General features: G+C 42.9%; 1 protein-coding gene and 1 long non-coding RNA gene across 6 annotated transcripts in view; one reads left to right on the top strand and one right to left on the bottom strand.

Moving 5' to 3' along the window:
- The window catches only part of LOC111872094 (mucin-12), a 317,589-nt gene extending 303,859 nt beyond the window's left edge, over positions 1-13,730 (bottom strand). For 2 of the 5 annotated variants that reach the window (XM_033754528.1, XM_023865645.2), the window contains exon 1: positions 13,143-13,728. In XM_033754528.1, the coding sequence (XP_033610419.1) occupies positions 13,143-13,215 (73 nt within the window). In that variant the 5' untranslated portion in view covers positions 13,216-13,728. Of the gene's footprint in view, positions 1-13,142 lie in introns of all 5 variants that reach the window. The other 3 variants (XM_033754529.1, XM_023865646.2, XM_023865647.2) reach the window with 3 other exon arrangements.
- Positions 1-22,789, top strand: part of LOC117282925 — a 99,308-nt gene that overhangs the window by 41,709 nt on the left and 34,810 nt on the right. The gene's annotated exons all lie outside the window — the stretch shown is intronic.

Below are 22,789 nucleotides of genomic sequence, written 5' to 3'. Positions count from 1 at the left end.
TCAAGTTTTATGGTCATATTAAACAAATGCTCACAGAGCTTTTACTTGTCTCCTGTTTGTGCTGTAAGTTTACGTAACTGCATCTCTTTCTTGCAATTCTGCATAATATTTTTGCTTTTCAAGAACGGTTACACACAAAAGTAGACCAGTTATAATTGCACAGTATGGAGCTTTACAAATTCGTCCTTTCCCCTGATACAATTCGTGCGATTAAGCCAATATAATGGGGTTGGCGGCAAATGTAGCACGCAAGAGGAGATCAGAAATATATATATGAAATTTTAGTCGGCAAATTTAAGAAAATGCTTCTCTTATGGTGGACTGTACATTGATGGAAGGATACAGCCTCTAACAGAAATGAGTACCAGGAATATCCTTGGGGGTAAAGGGAGGCCGACGCGTAGGGCTGACAACCTAACCGCCAACTATGAGCCGATTGTCTAGAAAATTTGGGATCCTCAACTTCTCACAACCCTATGGACCTCCACGGCGTCTTACAGGGATCTTTACTTTTTTTTTTTTTTTACTTTTTAATAACTTTCACATTTTACAGCGAAATATTGTATTTGACATGCGCAGTGTAGAAGAGTCTAACCAAATTAGTGATGTGCCAAAGAATTGGCTATAAGACCTAGAAGTCTGTTACGATGTTTCATTGCTACAAATTTTATGTTTTTGGGCATTATCCATCGTTCTGCCTTTATCTAAAAACCNCGTAATAAGATACGACGTAGCGATCGGGAACCCTGAACAGTTTTAATATTTTTACGATTGACATTTGTCAATATATATGATGGACATATATTTTAGTTATTTTAAAGTGAAGACAAGGCATACAATGTGCTAGTTTGACGTGAATTGAGTAGCACCTGAAGATGGCATTCTTATGCCGAAACATGTAGTGAAAGTGAGAGAAGAAGATAGATAAGTGTATGCACTGCAAGACGGAATAAACAAATCATGAACTTAAATTAGTGATGTGCCAAAGAATTGGCTATAAGACCTAGAAGTTTGTGGCGATGTTTCATTGCTACAAATGTTATGTTTTTGGGCATTATCCGTCGTTCTGTCTTTATCTAAAAACCGTCATCTTTATTTTTCAAAACAACGTTTCGGAAACTGGATTCTGTCTCCGTCTTCAGGTAAAACCTAACCAGTTGGGCCCAATCGATAGAGCTAGTCCCTATCTCCGGTCCAAAAACATAATATTTTTATCAACGTACCATAATCACAAACTTTTAGAGATATATAAAGTTGGATCTTAAAGAAATGTGATGTAGGCCCAGTGACGTGAACTGGAGGATTTTCTTAACACAGTAGCGCATCTTCGGACCCTGTAAAAGTAGGGAGTTTATTGACCGACTGAGCAATATTCGTATTAGGCCGACTATAAGGCGAATTCTCCCCCTCCCCCCAACCAAAAAATATGTTTATTAGAAAAAAGGTGTTGCCTTATTTTCGAATCCTTAAGAATAACTACGAAGAAGATTAGAGTGGAGAGTTATAATTGTTGTTTCTAATGATACCCGGCCTATCACAATGGCGGCACGGTCTAAGTCATAAACCGTCTTAAACCTCTCGAACACTGGTCGTCGTGGGTTCGAATTCCACTTGAGACATGGTTGTCTGTGTTTGTTATTCTGTGTGTTGGTAGCGGCTTTGCGATCGGCTGATCCCCCGTCCAAGTAGTCCCACCGACTGAATATAGTATTAAGAAATTTAAAAATCGGCCAAGGCCCCACNTTCGCTTGCAGATTTCTTATATTTTTTCTTCTACCCTGAAGATGGAGGCGATACGTTCCTCCGAAACGTCGGTTAACACCACATATACACGGTGCCAAATCCCAGAACACTGCTTTCTTCATCTTCTCCCTCCTTCACCTGATGACGGAAACAGATCCAGTTTCCGAAACGTCGTCTTTTCTATTCTCTAGAATACCGGACGATGGAAGAAGTCCAAAAACCCAGTAAACTCTCTGTGATATTAAATATTTTTGTTAACGTCGTAATGTGTTCATTAAGTTTCCATCTTAGGAATTTTATTATTCTGTAGTCTGAATAAAATTGTATTCGGGTTACGGAGCTGAAAGTGTAAATTTCCGAGCGAGAACCCGGTTTCTAGCAGCAAGGAAGTGTGAACTGGTTTCTAGTTCCACAAGTGTCTGCGCTGGTCGCCTTAAGATCCGTTGCTCCAGCTCAAGGAAACTGGTGGACGTGTTCAGAAGTTGCCGAGTGCTTTCCACACTTCGCTCGCTTCTGATGTGGGTCATAAGAGCTGTGACGTAACGAGAGAGTCAGCTGTTAATTTAATTTCCTTCGGGTTAATTTCCGTAATGCACCTATTGCTGAGGAGAATATTAGAATGCAAGGAAGAGAGAGAACATTACATGCCGAGGACATGTACTTTTTGTACTTATCATCGAATACTGGTAAAGTACAAGATAAAGTTGTCCTTATGCTTAAGCACCATTCCATGAAGAGTGGAGGTAAAGTTGCATAAATTCTTAATTTCAAGATTAGAGGTAGTTAGTCACGCTCCAGCCATTTTACCACACTAGAAACACTTCTTTGCACCCCTCGAAAGCCATAACAACAGAATATACATACAAGTTATGGGCAGGAAGAAGTGTCCAGATCAACTTATATTCGCAGATATTTAATATGTGAGTTATAGCTGAAATAGGCCGCGCCAAAGCTCAAACGATTAGTCGCTGGCTTCCCACCGCGGCGGCCCGGGTTCGATCCCGGGGTCTGCTCAAGTGGGATTTGTGGTGGACAAAGTGGCGCTGTGGCAGGTTTTCTACGATTACTTCTTCCCCTGATGATCTTCATTCCACTAATTGTTCCACAATCACCCTCACCTATCATCTGGGGCTGGCACAATAGGCCAGAAGTGGCCGCAGTACAAGGGACTTAGTCCCACCCCACTAGCAATAAGAAAATAATATAGCTGAAATAAGTGCTCAGAATGTCCTCCATGAGACTGAACGCACACCTCGACACGTCTCATCATGGACCGCCGCAACCGTTCAGAGATGTCTGACTATCCGTTGCGGATAGTCTGACAGGCATCCACAGTGCAGTGGTGAAGTGCCTCTTGTCTTCAGCAGAATCTGCATACATAAGGGCATTTAGGTGTCCCCACAAGTAAAAATGCAGAGGATTCAAGTCCGGCGAGCGTGGAGACCATGCAATGGGTCCTATACCTACCCATCGCTCATGAAACGGGTTACTGAGAACATCTCGCACAGCACGGCTAAAGTGAATGATATATAAACAGTTCATGACAGTACTTTTTCAGCTATAACTCACAAATAAAAATATTTCCGGATACATGTTATTGTGGAACTCTTTTCGTGTTTTGCTACGTGGAACTCGTGCCCAAAATTTGTCCGCACTTTTCAGTTACAGCCTGTATAATGTAAGTTGGTCTGAACTAGGTTTCGGAGGAAAATCGCGTCCCGTATGAAACGTTTCGATTAATAAAGATAAAGAATACCAACTTCGGGGACGTGGCGCCGTTTAGGTCTTGGTGTTAACCGAAGTCCCTCCTAAACGTCGGTTCACACAAGATCTACACGGCGCCCACATTCTTCATAGTCACAGCCGTGAAAACCTTTGATCTTAATAAAGATGAAATTGAAAAAAAAAAAAAAAAAGTGAATTTTCAGAACGCTGCCTACAAAATTTGTGAGGTGCAAGTCTTAAAGTCTCTCCCCTGGACGGAGCCAATATTAATACAGTTTGTCAAACGTGGTTCATGAATGTGAATGAGAGGCCGCCTTTCTGCTTGTTAACTTAACCTGGCTCACTCTCTCAGCTTTCACAGGCCCTGTTCCTTCTGTCCAGTTTCTTTCTGCAGCAATTTAAAGTACAATAGAAAATATTCACTCCTTCTGCTGGGCATATCTTGGTCTATACATTTCAAACGATATGTAAAGAAATCAAACGAGATTCGGCACTTCCATATTATCCGTTACGCCTCACACGCAAATTAAGGAAAGGATTATAATTATGTGAACTCGAGTTGCATTATTTTAGAGACAAGTTTCAACCGACCAGGTTTATGTAGCGGTAAAATTCTAGACTTGTATCCGGGAGACGATCGGTTCGAATCTCGGCTGGGACACGAGGTGTTCTCACTGAGGTCCATCCAGGTGAATGTAGTACTCCAATAGGACATGACCACTTCCCACAAAAACCTATCCAATTCATTATTAGCGTCGTAAAATACGCCACAAAACAGTATCAATATGGCGACCGCGCGAAGTAGTTTGGTCTCATGATAAGTGATGAATTATTTTAGCTTGACGTGTTACATTTGTGTGGCGACACACTGCAGACTCAATGAGAATAAGACGCAAACCTTCGGAATCTTAAAGTAACTGCCCTAGCAGCAGAAGCTTCTTCCTGTATAAAGGTAAGACGTAAAGACATCCTCATGCAAAACTGGCTGAGCACCACTCCAGGAAGACTGGAGAGGGAGTGGGGGTATCTCAACCCTTGAAGGTGACTGGTCAGTTTCACTCTTCGGCTGCTTTACCCTCCGGAAAAGAGTTCCTAGTACCCATTGCACAAGACTCGCAGTGGGTTCCAGAAACCGTCTGGACGCTGTGGAGGAGATATCATCCCTTGAACCTGCTGAGAATCAAACCACGACTCCTCGGCTCTGCAGCCAGTGTCTATACCTACTGATCTATTCAGACTCCACACATATGTGTGTACTTGAATATAATACAAATGGTATAGCGTAATTGCGGCCACTTGTGTAGTCTAGTGGTCAAGAGTTCCTGGCTACATATCCAGAGGTCCCAGGTTCGATTCCCGGCGCTACCAGATTTTCTGAGAAGTAGTGGGTCTGGAACGGGGTCCACTCAGCGTCGTGAGGATAACTGAGGAGCCATTTCAAGGAAATAGCGGTTCCGGTCTATAAAACCGAAATTAACGGCCGTGGGGATTCGTTGAGCTGACCACGCGACACCCTCTATCCTCTAAAGTTGGCACTGACTTCGCCGACAAGCGGCGGTCGCTCGTTCGGTATAGTTCGCTTGTGGACTAAAACCGCGTAGTTTGTTTTGTTTCTGTAATTAATTTCTGGTATCCCGGAGCACCTCCAGAAGTTCTTGGCCAAGGCACCTTTGCGAGCTGTAAAGTCGCTAGAAATCCAAAGTGAAGATGGACACGACAAGTTAAGCAACGTTAGTTTTGGGTCAGTTGATTCGTGGACGCTTTTGATTTCGAACATCTGTATAACATTTGTTGAGCCTGTGTGCAAATAATTGTTCACAGAGCATTTTCATACTTACTGATCTCGTCGGGAAGAAATGTTGCTTATCTTGTCTCCTTCTTCTGTTCACTTTTCCCACTCATCCACATTGTGATGGTCAGGACACGGAAGATAGAAACGTAAAAGGAGAGACACAAAAGAAAGAAGAAAGGGAGAACGAAAGAAAGAAGGAAGAAGAGAAGGGAAGGAATGAGGTAAGTAAAAGAAGAGATGTAAGAGAGAAAGTATAATAAGAGGAGAAATCAGAGGATAACAATGAAACGGAATGTACGACATTTTATGATGCATTGGGTCTCAAAGAGTTCATTGTTTAAGGGCCAGTAGTTCTGTTGCTTCGAGTTATAAGCTGAGCTGGCAATGAAAATACACTTGTCATGGCCAATTTGAAGGCATTCGTCCTAATGCACCGAGGAAAATCACGAAAATCCTCATTCAAGATTGAAGGCTTTCGATCTTCCGGACAAATGAAAGGCATGTTAAACTGTCTCGGCCTGCCCGATGTAGCCAGTGCAGTGTGTGATGTTAGTGGTTACATATTTCGACGTAAGGATCTATTGTCAGGCAACGACTCGGTAGACAAATTCCCGCAGAAGCGTATCCACGCAACAATAGGACGTTCATTGTTAGGCATCTCAGCCTTCTCACTAATAAAGAGGTTGTGTTTTCTACGTGGTCCGTGCCGAAGGGATATAAAGTGACAAAGTTAGTTTTTGTAGAGAATTGGGCCCAGTTCTTGAGATGGCACTCCGTGGTACTTGAGAAGAAATGGCAAGAAAAGAATTGAACTGTGAAAAGAAGACTCCGTGTGTGATTTGAATTTACAGTGAGACTATTTATAAATCCGTTACCAGGAGACGACTACTGAAGACTGAGAATCCTAATGCGTGTGTATTTTTTTTTGCTAGTGGGGTGGGACTAAGTCCCTTGTACTGCGGCCACTTCTGGCGTATTGTACCAGCCCCAGATGATAGGTGAGGGTCATTGTGGAGCAATTGGTGGAATGAAGATTGGCAGGATAAACCGAAGTACTCGGAGAAAACACGCCCCAGCGCCACTTTGTCCACCACAAATCCCACTTGAGCAGACCCCGGATCGAAACCGGGCCGCCTCGGTGAGCTATGGCGCGGCCTGCAGCGTGTGTAACGGTGAACTGGAAACTCTGCAGAATAGCAATAGCGCTGTGATTGCCTGTGGTCCGGAGTCTAATCGTCCAATCCAGAGCCCGTCTTATAGGTCACGCGCAAACCCGTACTGTGACAATATTATACATAGATTATATTGTATTGAATACAATTGTGAATTCAATACTACATAATGAACAGTAGTCAAACTAAAAGCATTTATTTAGAGATTCATTATTCGTATACTGAACGAATGCAAGTGACTGCTCCATGGCATGACAGGCAGTTGTAAACTTGCTTGTATTTTACATTCGCTTCCTCCTGTCTTCTCTCCGCCCCTCAAGAGCCCTAGTCCCGGTGCAAACGTACTCTGGCACCCTCAATACGCTCTCCCTGTTCCGAGGTACTGAACAGTGGTTAACAGTGGGTTTTATCTCTCTTTTGATATCTTATTAAGGCAAAGTTAACTGTAATTAATTAGCCATGAAGCCGTGAAGGGTCGTGGAGGTATAGTTACACTCATTTTTACCCTGGGATGGAGGTGAGTAATCAGCTTCAGACTTCAGCCCTCTTACCCACTGCTTGATTCCCGAGGAAGAACTGCCAGTAGTTCCAGAACAGGTCTGAACACTGTGGATCAGTAAATAATTTTCTTCCCCCTGTCGGAAATGAAGACCACATCTGTGGTCTAGTGGTCAGCGTTCCTGGTTGCAGATCCTGAGGTCCCGGGCTCGATTCCCGGCGCTACCAGATTTTTCCTGAGAAGTCTGGAACTGGGTCCACTCAGACTCGTGAGGATAATTGAGGAGCTATTTCAGGGAAATAGCGGCTCCGGTCTAGAAAACCGAAATTAACGGCTGTGAGGATTCGTTGCGCTGACCACGCGACACGCTCTGTCCGCAAAAGTTGGCACTAAACTTCGCCGACAAGCGGCGGTTGCTCGTCGGTATAGTTCGCTTGCGGACTAAAATCACGGAGTATTTTTTGTCGGAAATGAAACCCGGCTCCTCAGTCATCCAGCTCGTAGCCTAGTCTCTATACCGACTGAGTCATTCCGGCTGCTCCAGTATGTTTATAATAGTTAAGAAATTTGCAATAAACTGTGTACAACTCTGAGAAAATAAAATATAACCTGTTACCACTTCTCGAGTGTCCGGCCTTGAGCTTGTTCTCCTTGTAGCCTCCGAAATCTGAAAGTTCTGTTGGCAGATCTTACGGTGGGCCCGCATAAAAGGCCGCATACAAACCGCCTGTGTTTGTTTTATTATAAACAACATTTCTTCTTTAAGTGGTTGGAGCACTCCCGGTTACGCATGCTCCTCTGGTTTGGCTATAATCCTAAGCTTCCCTAATGGCTCTACTTTGTAATTCTGATCTGGGGAGGCATTCGAAACGTGGTTCTGAACTGAACATTTCCTCTTGTTCCAGATGAGGAGAGGGGCACGCGGTAGCATAGTTGTTGAGGCACTATACTACAGGCCGGAAGGTCGCGGGTTCGATTCCCGATTGTACCATTGGATTTTTTCAGTTGACCTAACCATTCCAGCGGGAATTGTGATCATGGAGTCGACTCAGCCTCTAACAGAATTGAGTACCAGGAATCTTCTTGCGGGTAAAGGGCGGCCGGCGCTTAAGGCTGCCAACCTCACCACCATCTGTGAGCCTACTATCTAGAAAATGTTTGAGCCTCGACGTCTCGGAAACCTGTGGGCCTCCAAGGCCTGTTACAGGGATAATTTTACCTTGCATTTTAGCAGACGAGAAGGAGACATTAAGGACTGAACGTCTGCAATATCTACACATAGTTTTATACATATACTCGTTCCTTGCATAAAGTAGATAAAATGACCATATAAAGGAAGACCTTGTCTATCTGCTGGTTCTTTCATTCTAACTATTGAAATAATTTAAATTAAATTTGTATTGAGACTGAACACTGAACATTTATGTTCAATTTAATTTTGATCCGAATAGATTAAATACATATAAACAATACCTTATTTGGCAAGTTCGACTCTTATCGATTTCTCGGATTTTACACAATATAAAATACTTATCTAATTTCGATTTTTTGTGTAATGTTTTTTTTATGTGGTCAGCATTCTACTACGAGTAAATGCAAGCAAAAATAATGTCATTCTATGTAGTACGAATTGTACATTTGTGTCTCGAACTTAATGAAATTTAAAATACCTACAAGGGAAATTTGTACCAGATTTTACTCAGCGAATTGAATATATAATTATTTGGAGATGAAATAAATAACACCCGGTTTCAAGATTACATCTTTACGGACCTTACACAATGGAGGGGAATTACAGGCTGGGCACGAGAAATGCGCAAAGAATTTTGATTGAGAAATCTGAAGGGAAATTGTCACGTGGAAGATCTAGATGCAGGCGTAACAACAGAATTAAAATGAATCTATCAGAAACAGTGTGGGATGGAGCGGACGGGATTCATTTGGCTCTGTCTTGTCTACGTAAACACGATAATGAGCCTTTATGTCCATAAATTTCGGCGAATTTGTTGGCTGACAACGATCATTAACTTATGAAGGACCCACGTCGTCAGTTATACGCGTCCTATGGATTTTCATAGTTCCTTCAGTATTCTGTCGTTTGGAGCGATCATAACATTATTATTCATGTGGTACTGCATGTAACTGTAGCTGTCTTATTGCACCGTATACTTTGTTTTGTGCATGTTTATTTAACGACGCTGGCAATGGTTCAGATTATATAGCGTCATATGATAGGATGATTAGTAAATAGATTGGAAAATACAAACATGAAGTTCTATGCAAGAGGAACTGAGGAAAATCATGACGACCCTTAGTCGACTTAATCGGTCTCTGGACCGGAAATTGAAGAGTTGTCATGCCGAAAATGAAACATGAGTCAGAATTACTGGGCTTTCGGGCTTTGTCCATCGTCCTGTGTTCCAAAAACTAGAAAATACGTTTCGAAAATTGGATGTGTTTCCGTCCTCAGGAGAGAGGGGAGACACCTATTCTGTCCTCAATCATTTTTCAGTGACTGAGGTTAGCTCTTTCTAAGGGACCCTACAGAGAAGGTGTCTCCCCCTCACTTGAAGACTGAAACAGGTACAGCTTCCGAAACGTCGTGTTTTCTACTTTCTAGAATGGACAATGGACGATGGACAATGTCCGAGACCCAGTATTTCTTAATTTTATACATCATCGTCAGAACCCTTCAGAATCTACTAGAAACAGCTCGGCAGTGACTTCCGGTCTGACAGAGCTCCTAGTGAATATGACCGACTGTTCTGTATGGATGCTAACAGTTTGGTTCCGCAATACGCACGTATTTATTTAACTCGCTGTGTGTATGGAGCTTCCGCCCTGTAAAGATATGAGTAAATTTAGTATCCTCTCCGCTTCATAGCACAAGCAATGCAGCCTAGTCCGACCTCTCATTATCATTACATACTTCCCAGTTTCTTCCGGAGCCTCGGTGTCGCTTTGATTTATATGGCTGAAACGCTCAGTGTTCTTTCATCGGTCATCCTACCCAAATGGTTTGTCTCATTTTGTCTCTGCTCATTCATACCAGAATTTCCAGCCAAAGAAAATAGTAAAAGTAAAGTAAAGTAAAGGGATCCCTGTAACAGGCCGTGGAGGCCTATAGGGTTGTGAGACGTCGAGGTTCCCACATTTTCCAGACAATCGGCTCACAGATGGCAGTGAGGTTGTCAGCCCTACCCGCCGGCTGCCCTTTACCCCCAAGCATATTCCAAGAATAATCCTGGTACTCATTTCTGTTAAAGGCTGAGTCGACCCCAGGGCCATAGTGCGGCCGGAAGGATTAGGTCAATTGAAAAAATCCAATTGTCTCATCGGGACTTGAACCCGCGACTTTCCGGCTTGTATAATAGTGTCTCAACCAACTACGCTACCGCATGCCCCCAAAGAAAAAAGTACGTCGTTAAATGTTTTTTGGTGTGGTTATATGCGTGCGAGCGTGAGCGTCCGCTAGTTGGAGGGAAATACGCTTGGGTTCGACTACTGAAAGATTCTTTAACAATGAAGAGAAACGACTTGTTCCTGAATTTACGCAAAAGACACTGATTTGTTTCATTAACACTTGGCCGTTGTTATAGCACTGGGCATTGAATTGATCAACTATCGCTTTTTCTGTCTTCGACACAATTCGAGAATTTATATGGGTTATCTGTAACATTAGAAACTTGATCTTTTGCTGATGAGAAAAAAAGCTACCTCTGCACGTCCCTGTATTTTTAAACAGGTTTTGCTAGTTACTATCATTAAAAAGACTTTGTCCAAACTGCAGCTATATGAAGTGGTCTCCTTAATGGATTCTACACTTAACTACAGACATGCCATCAGTATTCATTAGTTGATAGAGAAGAGTCGAGTCATATAGTTATTTGCTACGTTGATTCTCTTACGAACCGATCTAGATAATGTGAATGCTTACATTTTTATTGTTTTCACGGTGGGGAGTTGCTCAGGTCACGATCTCCAGCCTTCTGACACCGTATAGTCTCTAAAAAGGGAAGCGAACATTTCGAATGAAAACGGTGCCTTCATTTTTAAGGTCGACTTCGATCTGAAACGTGAGTTGTATCTACAAGACTGCACGCTGTTAGGAATCAGAGGACCACAATCTGAAAAATGCCTGTTTCTTTAATATGTTTTATTTTTATTATTATTGTTTTTATCTCTCGTCCTGGGGCTTGGATTAGGCTCACAGAGGAGGTTTCTTTCACAATGAGGCAAGTAGGCCTACATGCAAAACAGTCGCAAATGCCACCGAAACTTGCAATACGATTACCAACTAATGTTCCTTGCCTGTTCCCGCATTCAAGTTCCACGGCCTTTAATATTTATTTTGTTTCATTGATAAATTACTAGTATCACTGTTCCGAATGGTGAATTTCAATTCAAAATTAATGACTGCTACAATGAACCTCATTATCTATGCCGGAGGTGTTTTGGATTGTTGTCCAGTCCGCCAAAAGATGGAAGTATAGTGCAGAATAAATCACAGAGCCTAAATCTGGATGCGAACCCGCGGTCGAAGCCTGTGACACCGTAGACCGCACACCCACTTACATCCTGCTGTTATTCTTGCTGTTATATTGTCTTGTGCAGCTATGTTCAGACTGTGACGTGTGGCGGCCCTCAGCACTTTCCCTAGATGTGAAGCCACGCATCTCCCTGACACATTCTCTGTCGTGAATTGTAAAGTTTACAAATGGTTATAGATAATCGCTTCGTACGCTGCATTGGTAAATATTTGAGGACTCGCATTCTCCTCTAATTCCCATTCTTTTTTCCTTTTCTTCCTCCTGCATGGATTAGATCAAACATTTTTACTTTATTGTCATTTTCCGATTTGTTTCCCTGTGTCCTTTGGGTTTTATGAATAAGTTAAGTTTTTTGAGCTGTCATTGTCCATATTATGCAAATGGGTTAAACCTTTTGCATGTAACCATCTGCATGTAATCACATCTTCTGAATAAATATTTGACTCCTTCCTTATATTTTACCTTTATGTTTATAATATAGTTTGTATTACTTGACTGATCTTACATATGTAATTTCTGCTGTAAACATGTATATAACATTTGTTTCTGTCTTAACTGAAGCTTGTTTCATAGCCAATATGATTTCGCGTAAGATATCAGGAAGGCCACGCCATAGCTCAAGCGGTTAGTAACTGGCTTCTCACCGCGGCGGCTCGGGTTCGATCCCGGGTCTGGTCAAGTGGGATTTGTGGTGGACAAAATGGCGCTGGGGCAAGTTTTCTCCGAGTACTTCAGTTTCCCCTGCTAATCTTCATTCCACCAATTGCTCCACAATCACCCCCACTTATCATCTGGGGCTGGTACAGTAGGCCAGAAGTGGCCGCAGTACCCCACTAGCAATACAAAAAAAAGATATCAGGAAGGTCGGGTCGCCATGGTTTGGAACGTGAACCACTGCAGTGCCAGTTTTGTCTATCCTAATCTGCAGCGTATGTTGCACGAAACACAGTAGAGAGTACGGACCGGACACGACTTGTGCCTCATTCTGGTTTCGTTGCCTCAGCGCGGCAATGAGGCCTTGGGTCCTATTAGCGAATGCTGGAGTGGCTGCCAATATAGTGTAAGCGGCTGTGTGCTTTCTTTTCCTACTGCATAATTAGTAATATTCGTTTTTGGCGGGATGATGATAACTTCAAAAGAGCGTAACGCTTTGTATTTTGAACGAGGGAGGTGAACTAAATTAGTAATTTGTAAGGAAACGGCTGGGAAAGCTGTCACTTCGAAGCCCGAGTATTGGGAAGCAGATATCAGAATAATCTTAGGGCAATAAGATGCCGGTGTACCTGTCACACTTATCTTACCCAGTAGCGGGCTTTGCTATTACCGGTAAAAAAACTGTATATGGTAAACTTTGTCCTGCGCTTCAATATTACGGCATGAAGATGTATCGGAGACTAGAGGTGAAGCCACACGCATGTGCTGCTGGGATACTGAATTTCGAATAGAAATGTTGTAGTTCAGCGGTCTGTGGGGATGAATTTCAAGTCTCGACGCAGAAAGATTGAAATTAGACAAGTGATCTTGAGGCAAAGGTGAGAGAGTTGATAGTGTTACAATTTATATGAGCAGCGGGGAAACGCGTGCATTTTATTTACTCGTGCTCGTGAAAACGTAACGGGATTTGTAACCTGTAAAAAACTGGAATAGAAATGATTACTCACCGAGAAGGAGAGTGAGGATGGAGGCGGCTGCTACGGCTCCATTTATGAACTTCTGAATGTGTCTAAATCCCATATCTTTTTGTTCAAGTTGTGTAAATAAAATACCAGTCCATAAAATCCTTCTTAAGTTCAGTTGACGGTGAGAATAACTTTCCCCCGAATTCACCACTCTTTCCACAAAATTTCTAGTCACAAAACACAGACAAACACCTTATTCGGGTTTCTCTTCCTTCACCAGAATATCACTTTCGATTCAATTTAAATTCATTTGTGAAATATTCGAAGTAATTGTTATTTTGCTACGTAATAACACTGGCGTCGGATTATATACGTCTTTTTAACGACGATAACAATGACAGAAATGATAATTACGCGGTATTGTTGGTGTGTGGAGCGAGGGGAGAAAGTCCGCGCGGCTGGAAGCTTCGCCAGGTCTGAGTATCCTGAGGTAGGCAGACGCCAGCAGGAAGAAAGCGACTACTGCAGAGAGAGGCAATGGCTGCAGCTGTCAGTCGACCCGGTTACCTGGCAAGCTGGTCGCAGACTGAAGAGAAATGGGAACGCGACAAAGACGGCTTTCTTTGACTTCACGTTCCCTCCTACTTTCAGCTGACAGAGGAGGGCAAACGTTTACCCCTTCATATCTTGCACAAGGCTCGAAATACGAGTATTGCTTATACCGACGGGAACGATGGAGCTGGCTGCTCTCCTTTGCAAACAGTTTCGCTTTCGTAAAAATGGGTGTTCCTGGCCCAAGCAACTCGAGCATGTCGAGTGCTCTCAGCTCTGCTGACGGATACACAGTTTCACTGTTCAGGCTCCTAGCTCTGGAATTCCCTTGGGAGATCGTGTTGCGGGCCATTAACTTGCTCATAATGTGTAATGTAATGGGTTTCTTTAATACCAGAAGCTGACATGAAATTCTTAATAAATATTAAGGCCTGCTCCCTCAGTTAAGGCATGGAATAAAGACGTTACGAGCTGTTTAAGTGCAGACACTGTAATAGTTGGAATACTCACTTAGAATTATAACATGTGAACATGTGAAGGTGGTGAAAATTTGTATCATCACGTATTCCGAGCTAGCGTGACTAATAATATGGGTTCTGGATCAGATGAATAGATTTATTATCCCTCACAAGTCGTAAATACAAATAATTATAACACTTCAAAGATTACTGTAATTATAGCACACAAAATAAGTCTTCTAGATCTGCTTGCTCAAGGTAAAAAGGTAAAGTTCTCCCTGTGCTTAACTAATTAAGCACTACGCCATGAAGGTGTATGGGGGTGGATGTATAGATCCATATTTCCTTGACCTCGGCACTAGTTGGAGGTGAGTGGTCAGCTTCACGTTCCTGCCGCTTCATCCCTTAAGAAAGAGCCCCCAGTACCCATTGGATAGGAGGCCGGATGGACCACAGAGCCGGTCTAGACGATTTGGAAAAGACAACAAGCTTGACCCTACCGGGACTCGAACTCCGATCTTTCGGCCGTCCAGCCCATAGCCATTCGCTATACCCACTGAGATATCCCGGCTCATAGTCGTTGCTTGGTAACTAATCTTATCTGGTTAACGCTTCACACCTGAATACTCAACTACCGAACTGTCTTCTGAAGCCTCTTAACGAATGAATCCCTTAAATGCACGAATGAACTGCCCTTTCTAACCGCGAGAGAACTGAAGAGAGATCACCGCCTTCAAGGGTTCCAGTACCGCTCTTCATGATCGAGTTGTCTCGGAAACATGCATGAACCGTTACCTAACAAATGGACAGTTCCGTGTTTGGCCCACTATTCCGGCTTTTAGGCGGTGTATACCGAGCAGTTTCCGAGCAAATGATTTTTTCCAGCTTGTCACGGAAACATGTGTTAGCGAGCCATTGTCTGGCAGTGGGTTACGACGTGTTCAGGCGTTCAGGCCTCATGTCACAATATTGTGGTCTTTCGGAGAGTTAACCCGTGCAGTCTGGTAAGTAGTAATATATCGCGGAAACCTTCCTATGCACCTACAACACCACGTGGTGTCATAGTCGAGACGACAGCAATGTGACGCAACAGTCGGAATGTTCATCGCAGTGAAAACCTCGTCTCATTTCCTTTGTGGCTCATTTTACGACGATTCTAGACTTTACAGCGTTGTGTGGTAAGCTGATTGATGAATAATGAATTGAAGAGGATTGGAAAGGAAGCGGTCGTCACATAATGGCGCCACTATCGCGGCATTTGCCTGGAGGAGTTGAAAGGAACAACGAAGAGACTTCAATTGAGGCAGTTGTGGTGCCGACCCGGATTCGAATTAAGTACCTCTCGCATATAGGACTTGGTGCTCGGTGTTGATAACACAATACTTATAATCATTAAAATTAATTGCATTTAGTTGAATTTGCTTGGTCTCATTTTTAAATGTTGCAGACTTAGACTTGAAGGAAACCGGAAATGTAGATTTGACCTAAAAATCACGCATTAAATTAGTCACTATTTGAACAACGGCCATCTCGAAAGCAATACATATCTATTGCGATAGAACTCGATGTATTCTTGGCAATATTTTGACAAATAAAGCGGAAGACTACATGAGCATCCCTATGCAATTGTCTGTCTTCGTCGGACAGTGTTACACTGATTGCATTCGGGGTCAGTGCAGGGGCAGTTATAGCCTGAAGTAATATTCGTGCGTTTTTGTTTCCTCTGTTTGTGCCATGATTTGTAATGAAAATTTTGTGACTATTTTTATAAGGTAAATAGTAAAAGTGGATGGTTATTTAACCCTTTGGCATTTGTTTAAATGATTCAAAATATGGGCATAAATTTCACGGTATTTTCAAAATAAATGTCTAAGAATCACAGAAGGAATCAGAACTAGTTTGTTGCATCAGCTGCCTAAGAAGGGAGCACTTAGAGTTCCAGTCGATGTTCCACAACTGTCAGATCAGCTGTACTCAGAAGGAGCGAACCTCTCGTGACCGTCGAAGTGCGGAAGTGGCTTCATAAACCTGTGTTGCTTTGAATTCTTCGTAGGAGTCATGAAACTGGCTTACAGAAATAATTGGAGAAGAGTGGACATTCCAGAGAAAATGTGCGGTAATCCTGTCGTTACCGTTTGTTCCTCCTCACGCAGATGGCATGGAAGGCAAGCCGGGATCCGCGAGAAGTTGTGCCGACAATTCTAGATAACAAAATTTATGGGTAGGCCCAGTAATTCATTTATGCCTCTAAGTAAAGTAACCCTTAAAATAAGCGGCCTCCGTAGTATAGAGGTAACGTTCCCACCTCATGACTCGTGGTACGCGGGTTCAAATACCCGGCGGAGGTCGTCGAATTTTTAAGGGCGGAAAAATTCAGGGAACAAGTNNNNTTAAGCTGTGTGTCCCGTGTTGTAACTTTACGGCACGTAAAAGAACCTCATATCCCCAAAGGGGATCACTGAGCCAAATTCCAGGACGTTTCCCGCCCAACAATAGTCTCTAAGGCCTCTGATAGATGAGGGAAACATTATAGACACCGCTAAGCAAGTGGCCGAACTCGCTTGCTCGGCGGGACTGATGGGACGCACCATTTATCGGTAGGGTATAGAGACTGGTAGAATATCATAGAAGGAAGCACAGTAGATCAAACTGGTCGCGGTGCATGAGGAAACCCACCCTCTCTAAATAACTAACTAACCAACCAACCCTTAAAATGAATTAGATACTGTTGAAATGACATTTTGAATTAGGGTATTCATATAATAAAGGCCCCGTTTTATAAAGACCGCCGAGAATACTATAGAATGATTTGACCATACCGTCCATTGTGACTCAAATATATGTATATATGATGCCCTTACATGTTTCGGTCAATTAATGACCATCATCAGAAGGCAAATAACACGTTGAGGAAACTACTACGAGTATTACATAAATCATAGTGCATCAAGCTCAAAGTTGTCCAAGCCATATGGAGAAGAAAGGCACTGCCCGAAATTACAAGGACGGCAGTATCACCCCAATCTCTAGAGTCTGACAAAATGATACTGAGACATGTATGTGAAAAAGCCTTCACAGTCAGATTTCCTGACAGGAGTGAATGGGAAGACGGGTTTCGGCCCGATAGAAAAGGGGTACTGATCTGGAATGCAGATGGTCCCAAGATAAATAAGGGCACTGGAGCTGGTGTGTATTGCTATGGCACGAGGCGGAAACTTAGTTTCAGCCTTGGGCAGTACACGACAGTATTCCAGGCAGAAATATATGCCATGAAGGCATGTATTAAAGAGAATCTAGATAGGAACTACAGAAACAGGAACATCTACATTCTATCTGACAGCCAAGCTGCACTTAAAATTCTTGACAAACACCAGATCAACTCAAAATCGGTCTGGGATTACCACCAAACCCTCATGGAACTGGCCAAACATAACAGGGTACAACTGATATGGGTGCCGGGGCATGAGGGTATTGCTGGAAACGAAACAGCAGACCAATTGGCCAAGACTGGATCTGCACATCCGTTCATAGGACCTGAACCAGCCTGTGTCATCTCTAAAGGAGTTGCCAGACAGGCAATCAGGGACTGGACAAGTATGAAACACAAGAAATACTGGGGATCCTTAACTGGACTCAGGCAAGCAAAGGGACTCATGCGAGGACCCTCTACTAAAGGGGCGAAGGAACTGTTGGAAGTTAAACAGGAACCAGGTACGATGGGTGGTAGGACTGCTTAGAGGACACTGTCACCACAAAGGACACCTCTTCAAATTGGGACTAAGTGATAGTCCCACTTATGAGAGGTGCCAAGAAGAAAACGAAACAGCCACACATATCCTGTGCGAATGTGAGGCCTTAGCTTATTTAAGGTTGCGGCACTTGGATCAGTATTTTATGGAACCAAGTGACTATTTCGACGTTCCCACGTACAAAATCCTAGGCTTCATTCGAAGCGCAGGATTGTTGAGGGGATAATCGGAAGGGGAGGCACAGTAGATCACTGAGGTCGCGGTGGAAGGGCCAAGAAGGCCCTTCCCTTCATTCATTCATTCATTCATGACCCCAATCTCCCTTGATAGAAGGGGCATGAAGACACGAACCTTAGCGGTTTAAGATTTTTATTATTTAAGAATTTTATTAATATTTTAACTCACCACATTTTAGCCTCAATAAAATCTTTATATACAAAACTTTGGACAATTTTGAACTTGATGTACTATGATTTATGTAATAGTAGTTTCGTCAACGTGTTGTTTTGGATATATAGACAGTGTTTTATATAACATTTCCATTTTTGCGGACGCAAGAATCTTGTAACGAAATAAAAGTAAAAAAATGTAGTGTGATTAGTTTTGCATCTTCAAGAAATGAACATTATGCCCAGCAAAGTATTAAAAGCAACAAAAAAGAGGATTGAAAAGTACAGAGGGAACCCAAAAGATGTATGCACACTTCAACGTACAAAACATCTGCTTAAACAATCTACGAGTATGAACTTTAAGAATGATGACAAATGCTCCATGGTATGTTTCTAACCAAACCTTACATGACGACCTAAAAATACCATTTACCAGGGATGTAATAAATTCCCAGGCCAACATGTACAGAAACAGGAATATGAATCATACAAATGAACTGATTGCTGCTTTCACCAGTGAACCAACCGTTGCAAGAAGGCTCAAAAGACAGTGACCCAAAGACTTACATATGTAACCTAAGGTGAACCGGCATTGGCCGGCAGCACCTGCACTGACTGTATTGACTACTAAATTTACTTAATACTCTTATTTATAGAGTAGATTGTAAATAAACAGGCAATAAAAAAACAATCTGTAGGGGTATCTTCGGTTCAGCTGTGAAAGTGTTTGTAGATGGCGCCTGGTGAAGTGTGTTACAGAGGTTGTATTCTGACGTTTTCAAAGCTGAGTCGAAGATGTACCAATAAATTATTTAAGCAGGTGCTTTGTGCATTGAAATATGTACACTTGGGGGGGGGGGAAGGCTGCATGTGTCGCTCTATTCTAAAAAAGAGCAAGACCGTGGAAGCTGGCTCAAATGGAAACTTGTGTCAGGGAAGTGCCCAATACGAGTACACAACTATTCTGAGGTTCCTCTTGGTTTTCCTCAGTCCCAGGCAAATTCCGGGTGGTGCCTCAACTAAGGCCATGACCGCTTCCTCCAGTATTCATCCGTTCATCCCACGCTGTTAGTAGGTTCAACCTGAAGATGGAGACAGAATCCAGTCTCTAAACGCTGTGTGTTTTAGATATAGACAAGAAGCTGGATAACATCAGAAACACAATAGTTGTGTAAGTAAATAAACAAGTCTACAAATTCATCGAATCCTGATGAGGTGGATTTTTTCAGTTGACCTAATCTTTCAAGCCGAATTATGGCCCGGGGGTCGACTCAGCCTCTAACAGCAATGAGTACCAGGAATCTTCCTGAGGGTAAAGGGCAGCCCGCGCGTAAGGCTGACAACCTCACCGCCATCTGTGAGCCGATTGTCTAGAGAAAATGTGGGATCCTCGTCGTCTCACAACCCTACGGACCTTCAGGGCTTGTCACAGCGATAGCTTTACGTTTAGCTTTTTTTTTACCATTGCTAGTTGTGTGTTGCGGGTCCTACCGCTTGGCTTAACGAATTGGCTAAATTGGGCTTCATTTCCAGGAAGGAATTTTCTCTTCGATGGTGGCAATATGGCTAACTGCAATTTTCAACGTGAATCAGTTTATCATTACCGTTGTATAGGAATATGAGTAGAAGTGAATATATTCATCAATACATTTTGAATCCTTTTCCACAGGTTTTGGCCCTCTTCCACGTGACAGCCGCCATGTACGTTGGCTGTAGCGTGTTACAGTGGTGGGCTTTCCTTCATAACAAATAAGATTTCAGATTGTGTGATGGAGGGGGGCATGTTTTCTCGAGCTGTTGCCTAACTGTAAATGTCGGCTGACTGAGATAAATAGCATCACAAGAGAAAGAACAGATCAAAGCACTGGAAACATCTCTTTTCTTTTTCTTTTACCCTGCGCAATTAATAGACGTCTTTTCGCTCTTCTGTACACTTTTATTAGAATAATGGGCCGCAGCTTATGCCCCAAGACGCGTTACTAAAATGTTGATTTGTGTTGTTATTATCTTCTTTTTCATTTATTTAATATTCGTGTACAAAACACCTGTCACTCAGGTCTCAACTTGGCTTTCTCGAGATATGTTTCAGCTGACATCTGTTGCGAACATTACAATTTATTCCTGTTGCTGTGTGCTGGTGATGAATTGCAGCTTACCTAAGGACGTTAATTATAAGTACCCCGATTAAGAAAAGCGAGCAGTTTAATTACATAAAGCTAGCCATGTCAACTTTTACTGCTCACATGACGTTATCACTATATAACACATCGTGTTTTGACAATTAGGCCAGAGATATATATCTATCCACATACGTAGATTGTAAATTTGCTGGTTAACTCGGTGGTGCGAGAAACTTGTTGTTTAATCGGCTTCCTAGTAAATTAAATGCCTTTATGGAAGCTTAATATTCAGCTCCAAGTCCAAAATATTCTTCCTTTAAACCCTAGCCTCAGTACTCCACCCCGGAAAATGTTCTTTTCTTTTGCGGAAACCGCAAGATGGTTCCTGGGTTCGGAAAATTCAGCCCCTTGGCCCATTCCTGGATATTTCAGTCCAGTACAAATGTTCTGCTTTTATAAAACCCCGAGATTAGTTCCTTGTTCAGAAAAGTCTGCCTTCGAATCCTGTCTTGGATATAAAATATTCCCTCCTATTATGGAACCTGAAAGTTAATTTCCTTTCTCACAAAATCTTGCATTCAGACCATATGCTGTGGCAGTTATAATTGGTTTAAAATTTTGCACTCTATTTCTATATTACCCGTTTTAATATTATTCTCCCCTTTTCACCTAGCCTAGGTTTACCCGTACGTGGTACATGTCCCGTTCATCACATTCTACTTGATTTGTATACGAATAATAATAATTACAAACACTCGTCATGTAATTGCCCCAGTTCTCGTGTTATGGCGCGTGTATTCTCCGAAGCATTGGTTCCCTTACATCCTCGGTCTGTACTGTCCGTTCGACCTCCCACGCAGTTATTTCTTTGCGAATATTCTGAAGCCTCTTCTTGCGTTAACACTTGCTACCATTTATCAGTTACAGGGGCAATGGCCACTTGAGCTTAAGTTAAGCCTATTGTGTCTCTATTTTCAGAAGTTAGTTAAGATTTTACACGAACATTGGACGTTCAGCCTGCTGTGTTCAGGATGTGATGTCTGTCCATTAGTTTATTCGTACATCTGTGAATGGGAACTGGTGAGGCAGTTTGTTACATAATCTGAGACATGTCCATTCTGTAGCATCAGAGATATCAATGAATGTGTAAGGCACGAAATAATAGTATAGTACTATTTACATTACTACTACGTCTACTACTACTATCACTACTGCTCTACTACTGTTCCATTACTACATTTGTTAGAGTGCCTGAGAAGGAGCAGTAATAGTAATGGTGATAACGACAATAATTATAATGAGGCTTGTTCAAATGAAACACGTGATGCTGAGGCAGGTAGCTCATTGGTGCAGCAGCCAATGGACCCCTTGCACGAAGAGCTCCCGGGGCTCCTCCTTGCACCTATGAACCACCGCGGCCGGCCGTTTAGCGCTTTCTTGAGGATGCCGATCCGAGCTGTGTGGGGGTTGGGCCAGCGCATGGAGTGCAAAGCGCTGTGGACATTGCGGGTCACAGCGTGACGGGGCGTCCTGGTGCTACACGGTGACGTCCCTCCTCATCGCGTGGAGACGCTTTCTCTTGATGACAGTCCGAAGGTCTCAGCAGCGCTGTGGGGTGACCGTTTTGTCAGGGTCCTTGAATGCCAGCTGAACGACGGCTCTTGGCCTTGTTTAGACGTCCTATGCATTTAATCTTACAGCGCTGTTCCCATTTCTTCTGACTCGGCCGTTCTGTTGCGCAGCGCGCGGTCTACTGCTTAATGCACAGAGCTGCATTGGCACCTGCGGTTAGCCGCATTCGCTAATAGCTCCGCTGACGAGCCGCCATATTAGTAGTAATAGTAATAGCGATAAAAACAAAACTATCCCTGTAACAGGCAGTGGAGGCCCATAGGGTTGTGAGCCGTCGAGGCTCCCACATTTTCTCTAGACACTCGGCTCACAGAAGGCGGTGAGGTTGTCATCCTTAAGAGCCGGCCGCCCTTTACTCCCAGGAAGATTCCCGGTACTCATTTCTGTTAGAGGCTGAGTAGACCCCAGTGGCCCAGTGCGGATGGAAGGATTAGGTCAACTGAAAAATCCAATGTCCTTATCGGGAATCGAACTGGTGACCTTCCGCCTTTTAGCATTAATAATAATAATTAGTCATGGAGCTGAGCCCTACTTGAGGAGCCGTCAATTATGCAACTACACAAGAATTTTCCTGCATTTTATGGAACTCGATGGTTCATTACCATATTCACAACAGCCCTCCACTGGTCCCTATTCTGAGCCAGATAAATCCAATCCATTTTAATATTGTCCACCCAGATACGCCTTGGTCTTCCCAGTGTTCTCTTTCCTTCTGGCTTTCCCACCAATATCCTATATGCATTTCTCTTCTCCCCCATAATAATAATAATAATAATAATAATAATAATA

This window comes from Cryptotermes secundus, unplaced genomic scaffold, assembly GCF_002891405.2.
Source record: "Cryptotermes secundus unplaced genomic scaffold, Csec_1.0 scaffold403, whole genome shotgun sequence".
NCBI classification, from domain to species: domain Eukaryota; kingdom Metazoa; phylum Arthropoda; class Insecta; order Blattodea; family Kalotermitidae; genus Cryptotermes; species Cryptotermes secundus.
This window is presented reverse-complemented; position numbering and strand designations above follow the sequence as displayed.